The 15,235-nt window shown below is 39.7% G+C and overlaps 1 protein-coding gene across 1 annotated transcript in view; it reads right to left on the bottom strand.

The window, feature by feature from the left end:
- Positions 1-1,440: 1,440 nt before the first annotated feature.
- The window catches only part of MAST4 (microtubule associated serine/threonine kinase family member 4), a 279,151-nt gene continuing 265,356 nt past the window's right edge, over positions 1,441-15,235 (bottom strand). Inside the window, exons 26-31 of the mRNA XM_062513746.1 lie at positions 14,454-14,654; positions 12,945-13,174; positions 11,182-11,304; positions 9,300-9,436; positions 8,433-8,614; positions 1,441-7,631 (exon numbers count right to left, since the gene is read on the bottom strand). Coding sequence (XP_062369730.1) covers positions 3,766-7,631; positions 8,433-8,614; positions 9,300-9,436; positions 11,182-11,304; positions 12,945-13,174; positions 14,454-14,654 — 4,739 coding nt within the window. The 3' untranslated portion in view covers positions 1,441-3,765. The remainder of the gene's footprint in view (positions 7,632-8,432; positions 8,615-9,299; positions 9,437-11,181; positions 11,305-12,944; positions 13,175-14,453; positions 14,655-15,235) is intronic.

The raw sequence follows: 15,235 nt of genomic DNA on the forward strand, positions 1-15,235 counted from the left end.
TCACTTCCTACTCATGGAGGCCAGAACTTTAATATTCCTTCCAGCCCAAACCATTCTGTGATTCCCACACTCAGTTCATTCAAATGCAACCTTGGCAGGTACCTGGAAGATCAGCCTGGTCAGTTCTAATCAACTACTGTACTACAGATAGTTAATGAAAAGGAAAACTGTTGCTACCTCAAGGCATGCAGTGGGATACGCATCCATACCCTCTCTAGTATTTCAGTCCTGTGATCTTTTCCTTCTGATCTGCCCTCTCAGCTTTGACCCAAATCAAGCTGGATGTCCCTGCAAGTCTTGCAGGCTATGTAAGACTACATACAATAAGGGGCCTAAGGGTGTTTAGCCAACAGTTCAGTGCTGAGGGAGGGAGCATGCATTCCCCTTCAGACCATGGAAGCATTCCCATCCCAGGTTAAGGTGAGAATGTGAAGGTGACAGACACACCAGATGTAACACTGATAACCCATCTCTCCCACCTTCCCCCTTAACACAAACTCCATATACCACCCCTTTTCTCTGGCCTACAACACTGGGGCTCACTCCGGGCATGCAGGCTTCTATGCCTCCCCTGGCAGAGAGAACTATGCTGTTCACAGCCAGAGACAGCACAGCCATCACAGGAATGAGACAGTCAGCCCAAACTCTTCTAGCTTCCTTCCCCTCAGCTGCTGGATCCTGCTCTTCTCTCCTCAACCCATCACCCCCCCATCAGCACACTGGATTTTTAAGACTATCTGCCCTCTGGTGGGCTGCAGCAAACTGGAAAACTTGGGGGTGAACTGCAGCTTCTCCTCAACTCTTAGGTTTCAGGGAGAAAAGCAGCAAACATGCTGTAACACTGCTGCACATTTTGTGCAGAGGAAAAATACACACAAAACAAAGCAATAATAAACTGTAAACAAAAATTCCCAACTGCTGGGCAGCTCTGCAGAGTTAGGAGCAGTGGAACAGTACAGAGGTGTGTACTTTTAATATATGCTGCTCCTATAGTAACGAATGATGGTATGTCTTTTGCAGAAAGAATTTAAATGTCACATTTCAGGCTGTTGCCTATAGAAGCCAGCAGTCAGGCTGCGTCATCCAGCACCACACCACACTTACCTATCCAACAGCTGAGCGGAGGATCCAGACATAGCCTGAGATGAGATACTCAGCCATGCACACCTCCTCTGTCCCCCCAACCAAACTGCATGCAAAACCCTCCACCAGCACGTGCCTTTAAAGGGTGCACTGAGCTGGTCCCAAAACACACCAAAACTTCCAGCCTCTGACTACAGCAGAGATGTGCCTTACACTAAAACAGTGAAAGCAGTTCGAGAAAAAATGCTAACACAACAGTTTCATGCTGAATTTTTATTTCAATGTTATGCAACTGCATAAGTATAAATAATTGTGTTCAATATATAACAATTATTACATCCATTAGGAGTTCCTCAGAGAAAATAAGACTGCAAACACTTTATTGCACAGACCCTAACAATTTTTTTTTAAACTTTTTAATTTTTTTTGTAAGCTGAGAAATCTACTGCAGGAAGTCTACAAAAGAACACATCAGATCTATAATCACATTAAGACTGACCAAGAAGAACACAGGCAGGAAGATCTCTAACATCTCACTTATAAGGTAAACACCAACAAACAGTTACTACATAAACACAAGCTTATGCACTTTTACACTTCCAAAATGCAAAGAACTTATTTGTCAGAAGTGATAATACAAAATATTCATAAAGGCATACTGTAAACAAAAGCTAGATGTGTTTTAAAAGAAACAAGAGGATAGCTGAAAAAATGCAGAGACTGTAAACTAGGAACTATCTCCCAGACAGAAATGTTATTTTGAAGTGCATTAGCATTCATTTGTATTAACTGCCAAAGCACAGATGAACTGTAAATGTTGAGACCATTTTATTTTTGAGACTTCTCAAAACTTATTATCCACTGCTTACTAGCTCCTTTCTGAATGCATCAAAGGCAGTATGAATGTTCTAGTGCCACAGGAAAAATCAGGAGTTGTTCGCGTTACTGGATTTTTCTTACAGGTTTGCTGTAATCCAACTCAACAAATCAGTATAATAAAGTTTTCAGCAGAGGGAAATGAATTCTGCACACTGTCTGTTGTCACACAAGTCTCTGAGTCAAGATTACACTGTGCTTTTACGAAAAGTTTTCTAGCTTTTGAGACAGAAAGACAAACTATAAGCATTGGTGAAAAAGGTAGGGGCCTAGCTCTACTGTGGTTACAGAAAACAGAAATAAGCAAAACGACCATTCTATTGATCCCCAGTTATTAAAACCCATGCGCCTGCAAGGGTATTTCGTAGTGCTTCTGTACATGTTTCAAATTTTACCTTTCATCCCTCAAAACAGGCTAAATACTCCACACAAAAATGATCAAAGTCTACATGTTCCACTGTATACAAAATTTAAATAAGGCTTAGCAAAAGTAAAAAGACAGTAACATTCTAGCACCAAATAGCTCCAACAAGTTCCTTTGTTAAAAAATGCTTCTTTTATAATTACAGTATTGAATTTTTTTGCATACAAATAAAAAGATTATGTTTTGAAATGTATGGAGCTACTCAATGCATTTCAAAATGAATATGAAACCTGGGATTACTTGCTAAAAACAGCAAGTTAAATCTACAACATAAGGCCCCAGCTATGTATTAAAATGTGTCAGATAGCCTAAACTTTTTTAAAGATATGATACCAAAGTGTATTTTTCCTTTTTACCTTATGTCATGAAATAGAAAACAGCTACCAGCCGTATGACACTAATTAAACAAACCTATATGCCACAATGTATTCTCTAAATGTATTAAGAACAGGGATGAACATAGTACTACCAGTCATGTGCTTATATTTGTGCCTCACACTGTAAGGGCCTGAATTTAAAAAAGCTCAAGGAACTCGAGAGGATTGCAGCAAAAATTAAGCACATGGCACGTGCTTCAGAATTTCAGCCTTGTCTGAGGTGAAAGTCACACAATACACTCCCAAGAGACAAGACAAGAAACATCATTTCACCAGAGAACACAACTCTTGCTGGGATGCCCTGATAATTAAGTGGTCTTTCCATAGCTTTAAGGACATCTACTCTAGCCAGACTTTGTGTAGCAGGGAGATAAGAGTTATTTCTCGTGTTAGATCTGGTGAAGCAGTCAGCCAAGTACAGTACTATCAAAATCAGATTATTAAAAATACACATAAAAACTCGCAACAGGTCACTGTATTATTCTGTACTAGTATTTTTTAGCCTCTATCTGGGATTTGTAGTAAGTAAAAATGTGGCCTGTTTTTTTTTTTTTGTTTTGTTTTTTTTTACCAGTCAGACCAGTGCTTGCGCATTTCCATGCCAGGTCTGAATATTAGCAATTTGGTTTCATATTCGAGTATGGCAAATACGTGGCAAAGCAACTATCTTAAAAAGGGAAAGAGTAAACAACGCAACCAGCAGCAAAGTATATATGCTACATTCAAACCCCAGACACATTGCTAAGTATTTACAGAAGTATTTTCAAGAGCTCTAGGCTGTAAAGGTATTTTTGTACAAATACTATGTGGTAACAGTTTTACCGGTTACAATTGGAAAGGCATTTTGAAAAGAAGTCCTCTCTTTACATATCCCCTTGTATTGTTTCTTCAGTGACATGAAAGCTTTGCCGCACAAAGACACGACACAGTGCTGGTTTAAAGGCAGTACAACGTATTGGAATTGTTTCCACTAGTGTTGAATTCACACTTGCCAGGTCTTAAGAGTTAACACGTTTTTTTGTGAGCACTGCTCCGTGAAACTTCCTTTCCTCGACGCCGAGCTGAGTCTTTGTCATCTGAAAGTGCGTTAGGGCGGTCAGGTGTGGCTGCTGACCTAGATAAATCTTTACCTACATTCTGTTTTCTTGAAGCAGACTGCTGAGTCACAACAGCATCTTTTCCCTTTACATCCACAGTGTTAATGAAAAGAGACTTTTCTTGATTTCCAGGTTTCCCCCCAAGGTTTGAAGCAGGGTGGTGGGGTTCTGCTACAACAGCAGCACTGTGCAAGGCCATCAGTGAAACACTCTTAGTCATTTCTGCCTTACTGCTCCCTGTGGAAGAGGTGCTTTTCTTATTTAGTTCCTTGCAAGTTGCAGGAAGCTCTGATGAGCCTGGTTTAACCTTTGCTGAAGATGCATCGCTTTTGGCTGAAGACAAAACAGATACTTCCTGTCTACCTTCAGAGAAATTGGATGAACAAGTCATTGACTTTCCTGGTGCTGCAGCCACACGACAAGAACTTTGCCCACTGGCAGTCGGTAGATGTTTTATTGCAGTCTGCTTGTTTGCATCCTCTGGCTGTTTCTGATTAACTTGTCCCTTCCCTTTTATATCTTGAGAGATTTTGCTACTTGTGGTTGCTTTTTCTGTTCCTTTCCCTCTGATATCACAGGCTGTGAGACAAAGGGTAGGCTCCACTTTCCCACTGTCTAGCTGAACATAAAGTGCATCAGTGCATATTTTTCCTTCAGGTCTTTTGTCTGCAGCGATCATCTCATTACTAGGACTTCTGTCTGCCTCTTTGTTCAGTGAGAGACAGTCTTCAACAGTGGAAAACTTTGGAGCAGTGGTTTGTTTTTCACTGAAACGAAGTTGCTTTGGATCAGCAGATTCCCCCAAGCCTGCTGCATCCTGCCTCTGCACCTGCTTGGAACTTTCTGGGCTGGCTGGCAGTGGGCCCACTGCAGAAGATTTCAGTTTGGTGTCAGGGGCTGTGCTGCTCATTTGGAGGGTGGTCAGCGAGCCATGGTCCAAACCCAAAGGCCTTTCAGCCTGCACATGTTCATTGTTCATTTTTCTTGAAGAGCCTGTAACAGGAGAAAGATGATCTAGGACACTTTTACTGGCATGTTTTCCATCCTTCCGGGAGCTGAAAGACAATTGAGTAACAATTTCTTTTTCTTTCATGGTTGGAGCACATGGTTTTTGTGACGATGTCTGTTTATCCAACGACTTGGACGAGCTTGTATCAGAGGTTGGCCTGGGTTTATTACTGCTGCTTTCCACACAAGTGGCAGCAGGCTTCACGTGTTCTTGAATCCCTACATGAACTTCCATAGTGCTGTGTCTGCTTACTGCCTCTTTCACAGCAGGGGAGCCTGAAGTGCTAAGTTGCTGCCGAGGAGCTTGGCTGGACTGCTCTCTCTCACTAGTTTGAAGCTTTGTATCGGTGAGTGATTTCTGATCTTTCTTTCCTGTATCTTTAGCACTGTCCTTCTGAACAGAGGAAACTGGTGCAGACTTCTCAGTTTTATGATCACAATCTCTTGAGGGTTGCACGGGCCATTTGGATGGAAGAACATCACTCTTTGCCTCTGTGATAACTTTCTTAGACTCAGCTTTCTGCTTGGTTATGTCTCTTTCCACAAAACTTTTAGAAACACCGCTGTCATCTTTACCTTGCTGCTTCTGCGATTCTCTGCCTTCCTTAGGTTGTGCCTTGGGGCCAGCTGACTGCGTTTTTCCTTGCATCTCAAGTGGAATGGCAAAGTCAGCATGATTTTTTTCATTGCTCTTAGAGCAGGTTGTTATCAGGACATCTGAGACAGAAACCTTCAGAGATGACTCCCTGATCACTTCCACCTTCGCAGGGATAGGCTCACAACCTCTCTGGGCTACTGGCTGTTTGACATGCAACTCTCTCTGTATTTGCTTCTCTTTTCCTACCGCTTTTTCAGGAGTGCTATGGCCAGCAGAAGGTTTGGAATATGTCTGAGTAGTTTTAAAACTCTGACTTTGAGTAACACAAGATTTTACCTCCACTGAAAGGTCCCTCTGTTTTGAAGGGGAGGTATCTTTCTTCTGAGCAGCTTCAACAACAGAAATACTACCTTTAGTGGCTGGACTAGAAACCCTTTTCTCTGTCACTGCTTCTGTAGCCACAGGGATGAATGGTGGATTTGGAGAACTCTTGCCTACTTGTAGAACCTGAGGTTCTGCTATGTTGACTTTGCCAGATTTTGAGTAGCTTAACAACTGCTCTTTCTGAGAGACCATTTCTGCCTTCCCACCACTCCCTTGTGGCACTGGGGATTTAGATCCCCCATCACTGCTGGTACTTTCTCCTTCTGGCATTACACACAAAGGCAGCTCAGTCTTTGAAGCCTGTGGCCCAGAAAGTAATGCAATATCTAGTGTGCCTTCTATTGGCTTCAGACAGGAAACAGACCTCCCATCGAGTTTATATTCTGAAGGACTTTTTCTGACAGGAGCTTCAGTGGAAATAAGGGCTGACTTTTCCATGCTCATGTCTGCTCGGCCACTTAAGGTCTTCAGAGGAACAAAAGAAACTGAGTTAATCTGAGCAGCATGTGCACTGCCAATAAATGCTCTACCATCTGCAACTGCAGTGGAGTCCTGCTGTATATTTACAGGTCTGCCGGTACTAAGCTGAAGGCATTCATGAACATTAGATGTCATCTTAGGTTTTAGCAATGGACAGACACTGTCATCTTTTTCTTCAGTAGACATTTTCTTTCTGAGATAATCAATATTTCCAAGTTTACCATCTAATCTCTCAAATTTGACAAATTCTTTTGTTGGTACAGTTTTATCTGTGCTTTCTCCCTTTCCATTTAGTATCTTGTCAGAAGACTGAGGTAGCACATCTTGCAGGGTACATGAAGGGGAAATTCTTTTGAAGTCGTAGGAAATATGACTGAGTTCATTAGGGGGAGGCCCACGACACAAGAGCTGTGATTCGAAAGCAACACCATCATTTGATCTCAAGTTTGCATTCTTTTGAAGGGTGTCTTTGAGTATGCCACCAGCTGACTGGGTCTCCACAGTAAGAATTTTTGTTTCAAATTGGCTTGATCTTTCTAATACCTTCTGGAATGCTTTTTTGTCTCTTTCTTCCAGTCTTAAGGTATTGGGATTTTCTGGTTCACTGCTAGGTTCATGTACAACAGCATTTGCTTTTTCAGCAAAATCTTGCTTTTTCATAACTACCTTGACCTTCAACTTCTCTCTGTCTAGCTCATCAATGGATTCTTGTCTACCCAATTTTCGGGAGATGGGTCGTTTCAAGCAGCCCTGCTCTGCAGGCCTGACTCGTGTCAGTGATGGCACGTCACATACATTCTCCTCCAAGCTCTGAAGAGTTACTTCTCTTTGAGACAATTCTCTATTCACTTCTTCCTGGGTCACTTCCAGACTGTGTTTTCGTGAACATAAGTGCTTTTTATCACCGCCATAAGAGGGTGCAAGTTTCTCTTCAGACTGAACTCTCTTTAACAGTGGAGATCTTGGTGGCTCTGCACTCTTTGGCCTGACAATATGCCTCACAATAGTTGGAGGTGAGTGCATTTTGCTAGGAAAGGACTGAGCTATTTTTGTATTTCCAATTGAATGTCCCAGCAATGGTGATGGAGACCGCTGAGGAGATGTTGGCTGGGGTGTTGGAGAAGGTGTCCGTGCGAGAGGAGAAAGGGGAATGCTGCCAGCTGATTTGCGCCTTCCTGATCTGTATCTTTGCCCACCAAGCTTTGGACCCAAACCATGAAGAGTGCTGGGTCTTATGTGCCCTGAACCAGCTGGAGAATTGGGAGCACTGGAACTAGGGGAGCTACTCTGGGAAGAGTTAGTACCTGCAAAAAGAAAAAAACAAGCAAACAAATGTAAGATTAGCAAGACTTTCTCAATCTTGTCTAAATGTTCAGTGAGAAACAGAAGTCCTGTGCTGTCTCCTGTCACAGTATTCCAAAATCTGGAAGGCTTTAAGTGCAAGAGGTTTTAGGCTGCAAAAAAACCTGCATCGTTCCAGTAACAATTCCTGTTTCTCCCTTTCTCTCTCTTCCATCATCCCCTTTAAGTTATCTCTTGCTTCTACTTAAATAGAATAACTAATGCTTTCTGACACTTCAAAGCAATGATCAAGGTTTTCCAGATAATTTACCTTTGCCAAGGGACTGAACAATAGCAGTCAATTCTAGTACAGACTATAATTGTGACAGAAGTAAAAGAGGAAAAAGGGGCAGGCTTTTAGGAGTCAGAGAGATGCGTATTTCAGCACACAGCTAATCTTTTTCAACCATCCCAGTTCAAACAAAGTAGCAGCTTTTACCCCAGTTTCACTGTTTTATCATGTAGCCTCTCTTAGGCAAAATTCTCTCTTTCGTTGCAAATTGGGACTGTTTATTAGTCAACCTTCAGCCACCAGATTGAGATTTAAACACTATGACAAACTTAAGAGAGAACTGCTTTTCAGGTGCTTCTTTTGTTTCACATCCGGAATCTGTTCCCCTTTTCCAGACAGAAAACACTTGTTCTATGATTATGTCTGTCAGAGCTGACTGCTCTTAGAAGAGTGTATCAGATCTGTGGGGGCCCACAAAATGTACAGTATCCTTCCAGTCCTTTTCCTCTGCTCTTCACTGCTTCACACTCACCTGATGGAAAATCAGGAGTGGAACGGTAGCTTGGGGTAGGAGATCTAGGAGATAAGCTGTGGGTTGGAGAGCCAGGCAAGCTCTCTCCTGAAGAAAGTGATCGGTTCAGGCAGGAAAAACTTCTGCTTGTATGAAGAAGAGGTGAGGGTTGCTTTGCCAGCTTTTTAAAGAGAGATCTTCTCCTTGTGTGAGAAAAACACAGCATTAGTCATAAATTAAGGTGCCCAGAAGATACTATTACACAGGCAAAACTTTTACAAGCTGACACAATGAGAATAGTAAATCCATCTTTATATGAAACCAAGCCGCACTGCAGACTGTGAAGTTTAGAAAACATTCTGATTCATTAACAGGTAACTATTAGTAGGCAATTAGACACTGTAACTAATTTTATTCACACTAAAATTTACTCTCTGTATTTCAGAAGAACAATTACCTCCTTATGAGTATAAATCTTAATTTTCTAAATTAAACAGCCTAACAAAACTGAGGAAATATCTATAAAGTACTATCAACATATTTATAAAATACACGTGAACATATCAAATTAAAAATTCTCACAGGCATTAGCACTAGAGAGTTTAATTAAAGAAATGCAAAATTATATAGTTAAGCCAAATTAAGATGCAACCTCAGTTATTCACTATTTTTAGAGGTTGTTTTAGCAGCTCTAGTTTAGGCAAAACAAGACTTGAAAGGCCACAAAATCTCAGAAAAAAGGCAGAAATACAGAGGATGAGAGAAAACTGTATTAACTTCATATTTTAAATTTGGTGTTATGTACACGCACACACACACACACACACACACACACACACACACACAAACAAAGAAATGCCTTCACTGTGAAAGCTAAGGATTACTTACCTCTCTAAACTCTCCTTCTTCTTGGTCTTCTTACTGCGCCTAACCATTCGGCTCCTGTAGCTGTTCCGCCTGGCAGGTCCTGTCTTGATGGAAGTGTTTTCAAAAGGAGTTGTCATTACTGAGACTTTGTTGCCGCTCTGCCAAAATGAAGGTAGATGCTTCAAGTGTAATATGAGTAATACAAAGTGTCTTTGCCTTAAACTGAATCTACACCATACATGCAAATGCAATTAAAATTAACTCAAGAATAAGAAGTGTTTCTGCAGACATTGCCAGCCACAGTTAGTAAATGAGGACTGGGAAGTTCTAAAACTCTGGTGTATTTCCTAACTTCCTCCATTCAAGCCCCAAGACAAAGAATAATTCCAGCAATTGTAGCTAGACAGAAGGACACCAAGGATTAACCAAGACTGCAAAATTCAAAATAGAAGCTTCCACAGAAACACCTGATTTTCCCACAAAGAACAGCTGTAACTGCACAGTGGTCCATTCACATCTCAGGACACCAACTGTTGCAATGATGAAACAGAGGAGAAGAATGAAATCTTCACTGTCAATCCCAAAACACATTTTTACCTTGTTCAAGAGGGTTAACAAGTATAATTAACCTAAGCTTTTTAGCACTGATTGCATGAATAGATAATTCAATTAAAAATACAGGTATTTCCTGCTGATTTTATGTTTTAAAACTACGTGCCTCCTGCTCAGCACTGTATACCCCCTACAGTTAACTTCCTTTCAAAGAAATCGCAATAGCCCAAATTATTTTATGATACAGCCCAACAAATTAAGTTATGGATAAACAACGATCCCTTGTTTTGAGTTTACTCTTGTAAGTAGTGAGCAGGGTTGCCATGTTTCTATTGTGTATCTGGCCTAGATAATGAGTGCACAACTGACTGCCTTAAGTCACAGAATTTTCTCTTACAAACTTCTTGCAAAATTGGAAAACTTAGAACTTCCTCCTGGTTTCAGAGAAATAAAATAAAGACTGAAGTAAAAGTGTACTTTGCATCTTTCTTTAGCTTTTTGTATTTTCCCATCACCTCACTGCTCTCCAGTGCTTTTTTCTTTACTTCTTTTATAACTGACTATGCACTTTGACAAGCAGAACTCTGCATATAACACCATAAATTGTTAATAATATAGGATGCAAATATACAGCTTTCTAAAGTAATTCTGATCTACATTAGCTTACACTAAAAAGATTACATGAAAAATGAGGTATGATGAGCTACAGAGAAAACGAAAGTTGGGTTTTTTTTGTTTGTTTCAAAGGAAAAACTGTGATTTTTCTAATAAGACAGACTTCATAAAACTCCACAAGAGTAGAATGTGACAGATTATTCATGAGCTAAGCTGCACGATGAGAATTTCATCCATCGAAGAAGCTCTGACAGACATGCCAGGGTATACATGAGACAAAACCCTTTTGGGCCTTAATATGAAAGCAACTTCCTATATAGCAGGCAAGGAAATATTTCATATTCTTTGTGTTTATTTTTCCTCACAGATTCCACATTTGAAGAAGAAAAATGAGAAGCATCATCATCAAAAGCATGAAGTATCTGATGAAGATGGAGGCATTAGAGAACATGTTTGAAAAGGTCAATTTTTTTGAGAGACAGAGACATCTTTTTCATGTCATTGCCTCAAATTTATTTCAGCAATCTCTGCATCAGTGCCAGTCTATGGCAGAGAAACTAAAATCATAGCATGGTATGGTCAGTGGCCCTTCTCCCGATCTGTGACAACAGCAGCTTAGAGTCTGTACTCCTAAGAACAATAAAATCTAGTAACTAATCTCAAGAAAAAAAATACAACCCCACCATCATAGACGAAAACAGCAACCACTTTAGCATCCCAGCTGGCTAAGAGTTACCTTTAACAACAATTCAATGACTTCTGTATGAACAAGACCATGCACTGGCTCTCCATTGATATGAGTAATCAGGTCTCCAGCTTTTAAACCTGCTTGGTAAGCTGCACCTCCTTCTTCCACATTCTGAAAAACAGAGGAAGAGAATACACACAAGATGAACTCCAAACCAGCTGGCACTGAAGAAACTTAATTATATAAAGGAAGAAAAGAAGAACAATACATTCAGCTCTTTCACCATCCTCCACTAACTCAAACTGTCTATTTAGGTGGGGCCTGGAGTGGTTTCAAAGCTCACTGAAACACGCTACCTGCTATGGGTACTATGTAAGCTCTGTAAAACAGGGAGTTTTCATGCATGATAACAAGGGGTAGTTCATCATCCACTGCAAAATTTCAGAACTGAGTGAAGATTTTTAGCATCTGACTGAGAAATACTATAACTAAGGTAATGGTCACATGCAGTACTCTAATTACAATAAAAATTAACTCCACCATATGGTTAAGGATTGTTTCTGTTGGTTCAAACTCACCAGACTTTCAATTAGAAGGGCTGTTGCAGGACAAAAGTGATAAAGGACTAAAACAAACTGAATTCAAAAATATTTTGAAGGTGGTTTAAATAATTTATTATATTTTTAAATAAGTTTTTAAAGTCATGCAGACACTAGTGAAGACTACAGTGCTAACAGAGCTTAACAACAAACTTATGATACTTTAAAAAACCCAAAGGTTCAAATTCTACTGCAATTTATCATTTTTCCCCTTCCTTTCACTTGTGTGATGTTACGCTAGTGGCAAGAAATCTTTTTTTTTTTTTTAATTTATTCCATTATCCACCAAATGTACCCAGTTCTCCAGATTCAATATTCTCAATGGATTAATAGGTCTAAGGGGTAAACAATATGAATAAAAAATTAGTAGTACATTACATCTGCACTGCTACTTCAAAATCTACAATACATATTTAGAACTAAGCAGTATACAAAAGTTAAAGTCTTTTGTTGAATTTGTAATAATCTTTTGGTTGAAATCATTTATATACACACACTATTTATGTACGTGTAATTTATACAATATATAAAATCATAATTCATTACAATATAAATTATAAAATTAATGCACATATATGTACATATATATGCACATACATATGTGTATATAAATATTTTACAATTAAGGAGGCTGACAACCAAATAATTGCTTTAGGCTCTCTCCCACTGTGTAGTGAAGAAAGGAATAAAAATACATGATTTATTCAAGACAGTCAATCTTCTTCCTGTGTCATACAAATCTTAAAAGTATTTACAGTTCCAAACAATCTGTACATTTCAACAGAACAGAAAATCAGTGCTTGAGATCAGCTTACTTGTGTCTAGTAAAATACTGCTGACTTTCATGAATCTTTTAATTGATGCAGTTTAACAAACTCCACCTATTTTTCAACGATTTCTCTTTACAACCTCCTACATTTGCAGATCCTGACCCCAATCAAAGAGCGTCTGCACCAAGCCTTTGGTTTCCTAAAACACAGTACTCTAAACTCAAGGTGCTATTTTTCATAACTGACAAACTTGCCAAAAGTTAAAGTAAAGCTGCAGAAGTTCAACATCACATGTAGATAATGCTTCTGCCAAGGATGGCTTGCTGTTTTCCCTACAGGCAACACTGCTCTTGTGTACAGGCAGAATTTCATTCTAAGAAAAACTGCTTGGCATATAATTGTAATTTGTCATGCATTGGTAAAAAAACACATATTATCTTACCCAAACGATGTGGTGCACGGTGTAGATATCACTGTCACCTACATAAACTCTGATTGCTCGGATAGTAAAGCCATACTTTTTTCCTGAACTGTGAATTACAATCGGCTGATGAGGACTTGCAGCAGCAATTGATGAATCACGGCTAGGAGAAGAATCTCGGGATGATGAAAGGTCAGATGACAGGGAATGAGGAGACATAGGACTTCCCAATGGAGAAACACCAAACACATCTGGAAAAAAAAATCTGCCTATTACACTCTGAGCACACACTGAGTTTTGTTTAGTCTAATGATATCTTTGTATTAGAATACATAATTGTCTTTTGTCTAAACAACCTCTCCTCCTCCTCCTCTTCCTCCTCCTCCTTGCCTGGTATGCATAATATTGAATGAGAAGTTCAACAAACAGATATTTGAACTTAATTCTTTTCCCTGGAGTATAAACTGTATTGTTTAATGCAAGGGTTAATTTGTTAGATGTAGACAGCTTTCTCCTTTTGCACAGGAAACACACTCTTTGCTAACTCCGCAAGAGCAATTCTCAGCCTTTTCCTAACAAGTGCAGATGAAAACAACACCAGAGTAGGGGAGGAAATGTTATTATGAGTACACCCAAAATAATTCCCCAAGTAATCCAGCAATGCTTGACAAATTGCTAGCTGTTTTCTTAGTTTCAGTTATATATATCAAAACAGATAAAAGACTACTGCAATTAAACCACAGTATCTACTGGGTACCTAGGGCAGTAGCTCAATGTTTGTAACAAGCCTTCATTGCTACATTCTACTACATCATGTACAGACTACAGGAGTTTCTTGCAACAATAACAATTCCAACTTTGTTTTACTTTATTGTCTTGAAGGCACTATGTGCTCATGCTTGTGCAAATGTGAATACAATTGCAGCACTTTGGACTTCAATTCTGAACAAGACAGCAAAGTACCAATCCTTCACGTGTAAACACTCAATATTACTGATATACCTCCACTTATTGCATTATTTTCTGGCTCCAAACTCTGAGCACTGATCTAAGTGTAGTACAAGTAGGAGGCTACATGCTATTTATATTTTTGTGACATTGCTCTGCTGTTTATCAGCTTTTCTTATGGGGGACAAGAGAGAACTAGTCATGCTGCTTTAACAAACAACTGTTTTTGTAAGCTAGTTAAAACTTCATCTACAACCCAACTGTCCAGATGGGCCAGTGACTGAAGTCGCATCGTGCCATGCATGTTCAAGGTCAAACGAGGCAGTCACCATAAAGTTGCATTTTTGCCTTTAAGAGAAGGCCCTTAGGCTGGAAGTGTGAGCACCGTAACTTGCTGACAAGATTGTACCAACTAGCTAAGAAAGTGAACAAGAAGAGAAATAAAAAGTGACACAGAATCAGTTCTGGACTATACAGAATCTTGAATTTGAATCATAACATTAATCATTAACATTTCAATTCATAGCATAATCATTCATAGGATAAATCATTAACATTTCAACTAGAAGTATTTATCTCTACCTCCTGGAATCATGAGGGACAATGCACTTGCAGAAAGGGACTTTGTGACTTTTCCAGAGATCTTCTTTTTCTCTGTGCTTTCCAATCGCTGCCGAGCTATGTGAGATGCAACTTCACCAGCTGGCTTTGAAGAGTTATCTGTACTGTCCACACTCTCACTTCTTCCATTTATTTGATCTAAGTGTTCTGAGAAACTGCCAACTGTACAAAGAAGAAGGGATAAAGACATTGAGGGAAAACTGACTATCCCATTGCTAATGGACCACAGAAAAAATAAATTATTCTTAAGTGTAACTGGCTAGGTGTAAGACGAGGATCACACGGTCTGAGTCATCACTGTAACTGTTGCGTTAATGCCAACACCATTACATGGGACCTGGGGGATAGCAAAAGAGACTTGGGATACAGCACAATCATCATCAAGGTTTTAGACATGGGAAGAAGATGGATGACCCTGAGGAATTTTTTTTTCTCCAGAACAGAAAGGAGGGAGGGGGAAGAAAACATGGACTATATGGGAAATAAAGGGCTTGAGAATAGAAGGGTATATCTTGAACAAATTCAGTGAGGTATGTAAGAGAAATAAACTAAAGACTGATAGATGTGCAGATGAGAAACCAAGGCCGTGGAGTCTACTGAAATGCAACAAGTATCTGAGCAGGCAGATGATGCTCAAAATTAATTAAGTAGAGAATGGTTTGCAACACCCTCCTAGATTTGTAATGACCAAAGTGACTTCTACAAGTCAAAGAAAATCCTCTCAATTCTGGAAGGTGTTAATC

Source organism: Cinclus cinclus, chromosome Z (assembly GCF_963662255.1).
Source record: "Cinclus cinclus chromosome Z, bCinCin1.1, whole genome shotgun sequence".
Classification (NCBI taxonomy): Eukaryota; Metazoa; Chordata; class Aves; order Passeriformes; family Cinclidae; genus Cinclus; species Cinclus cinclus.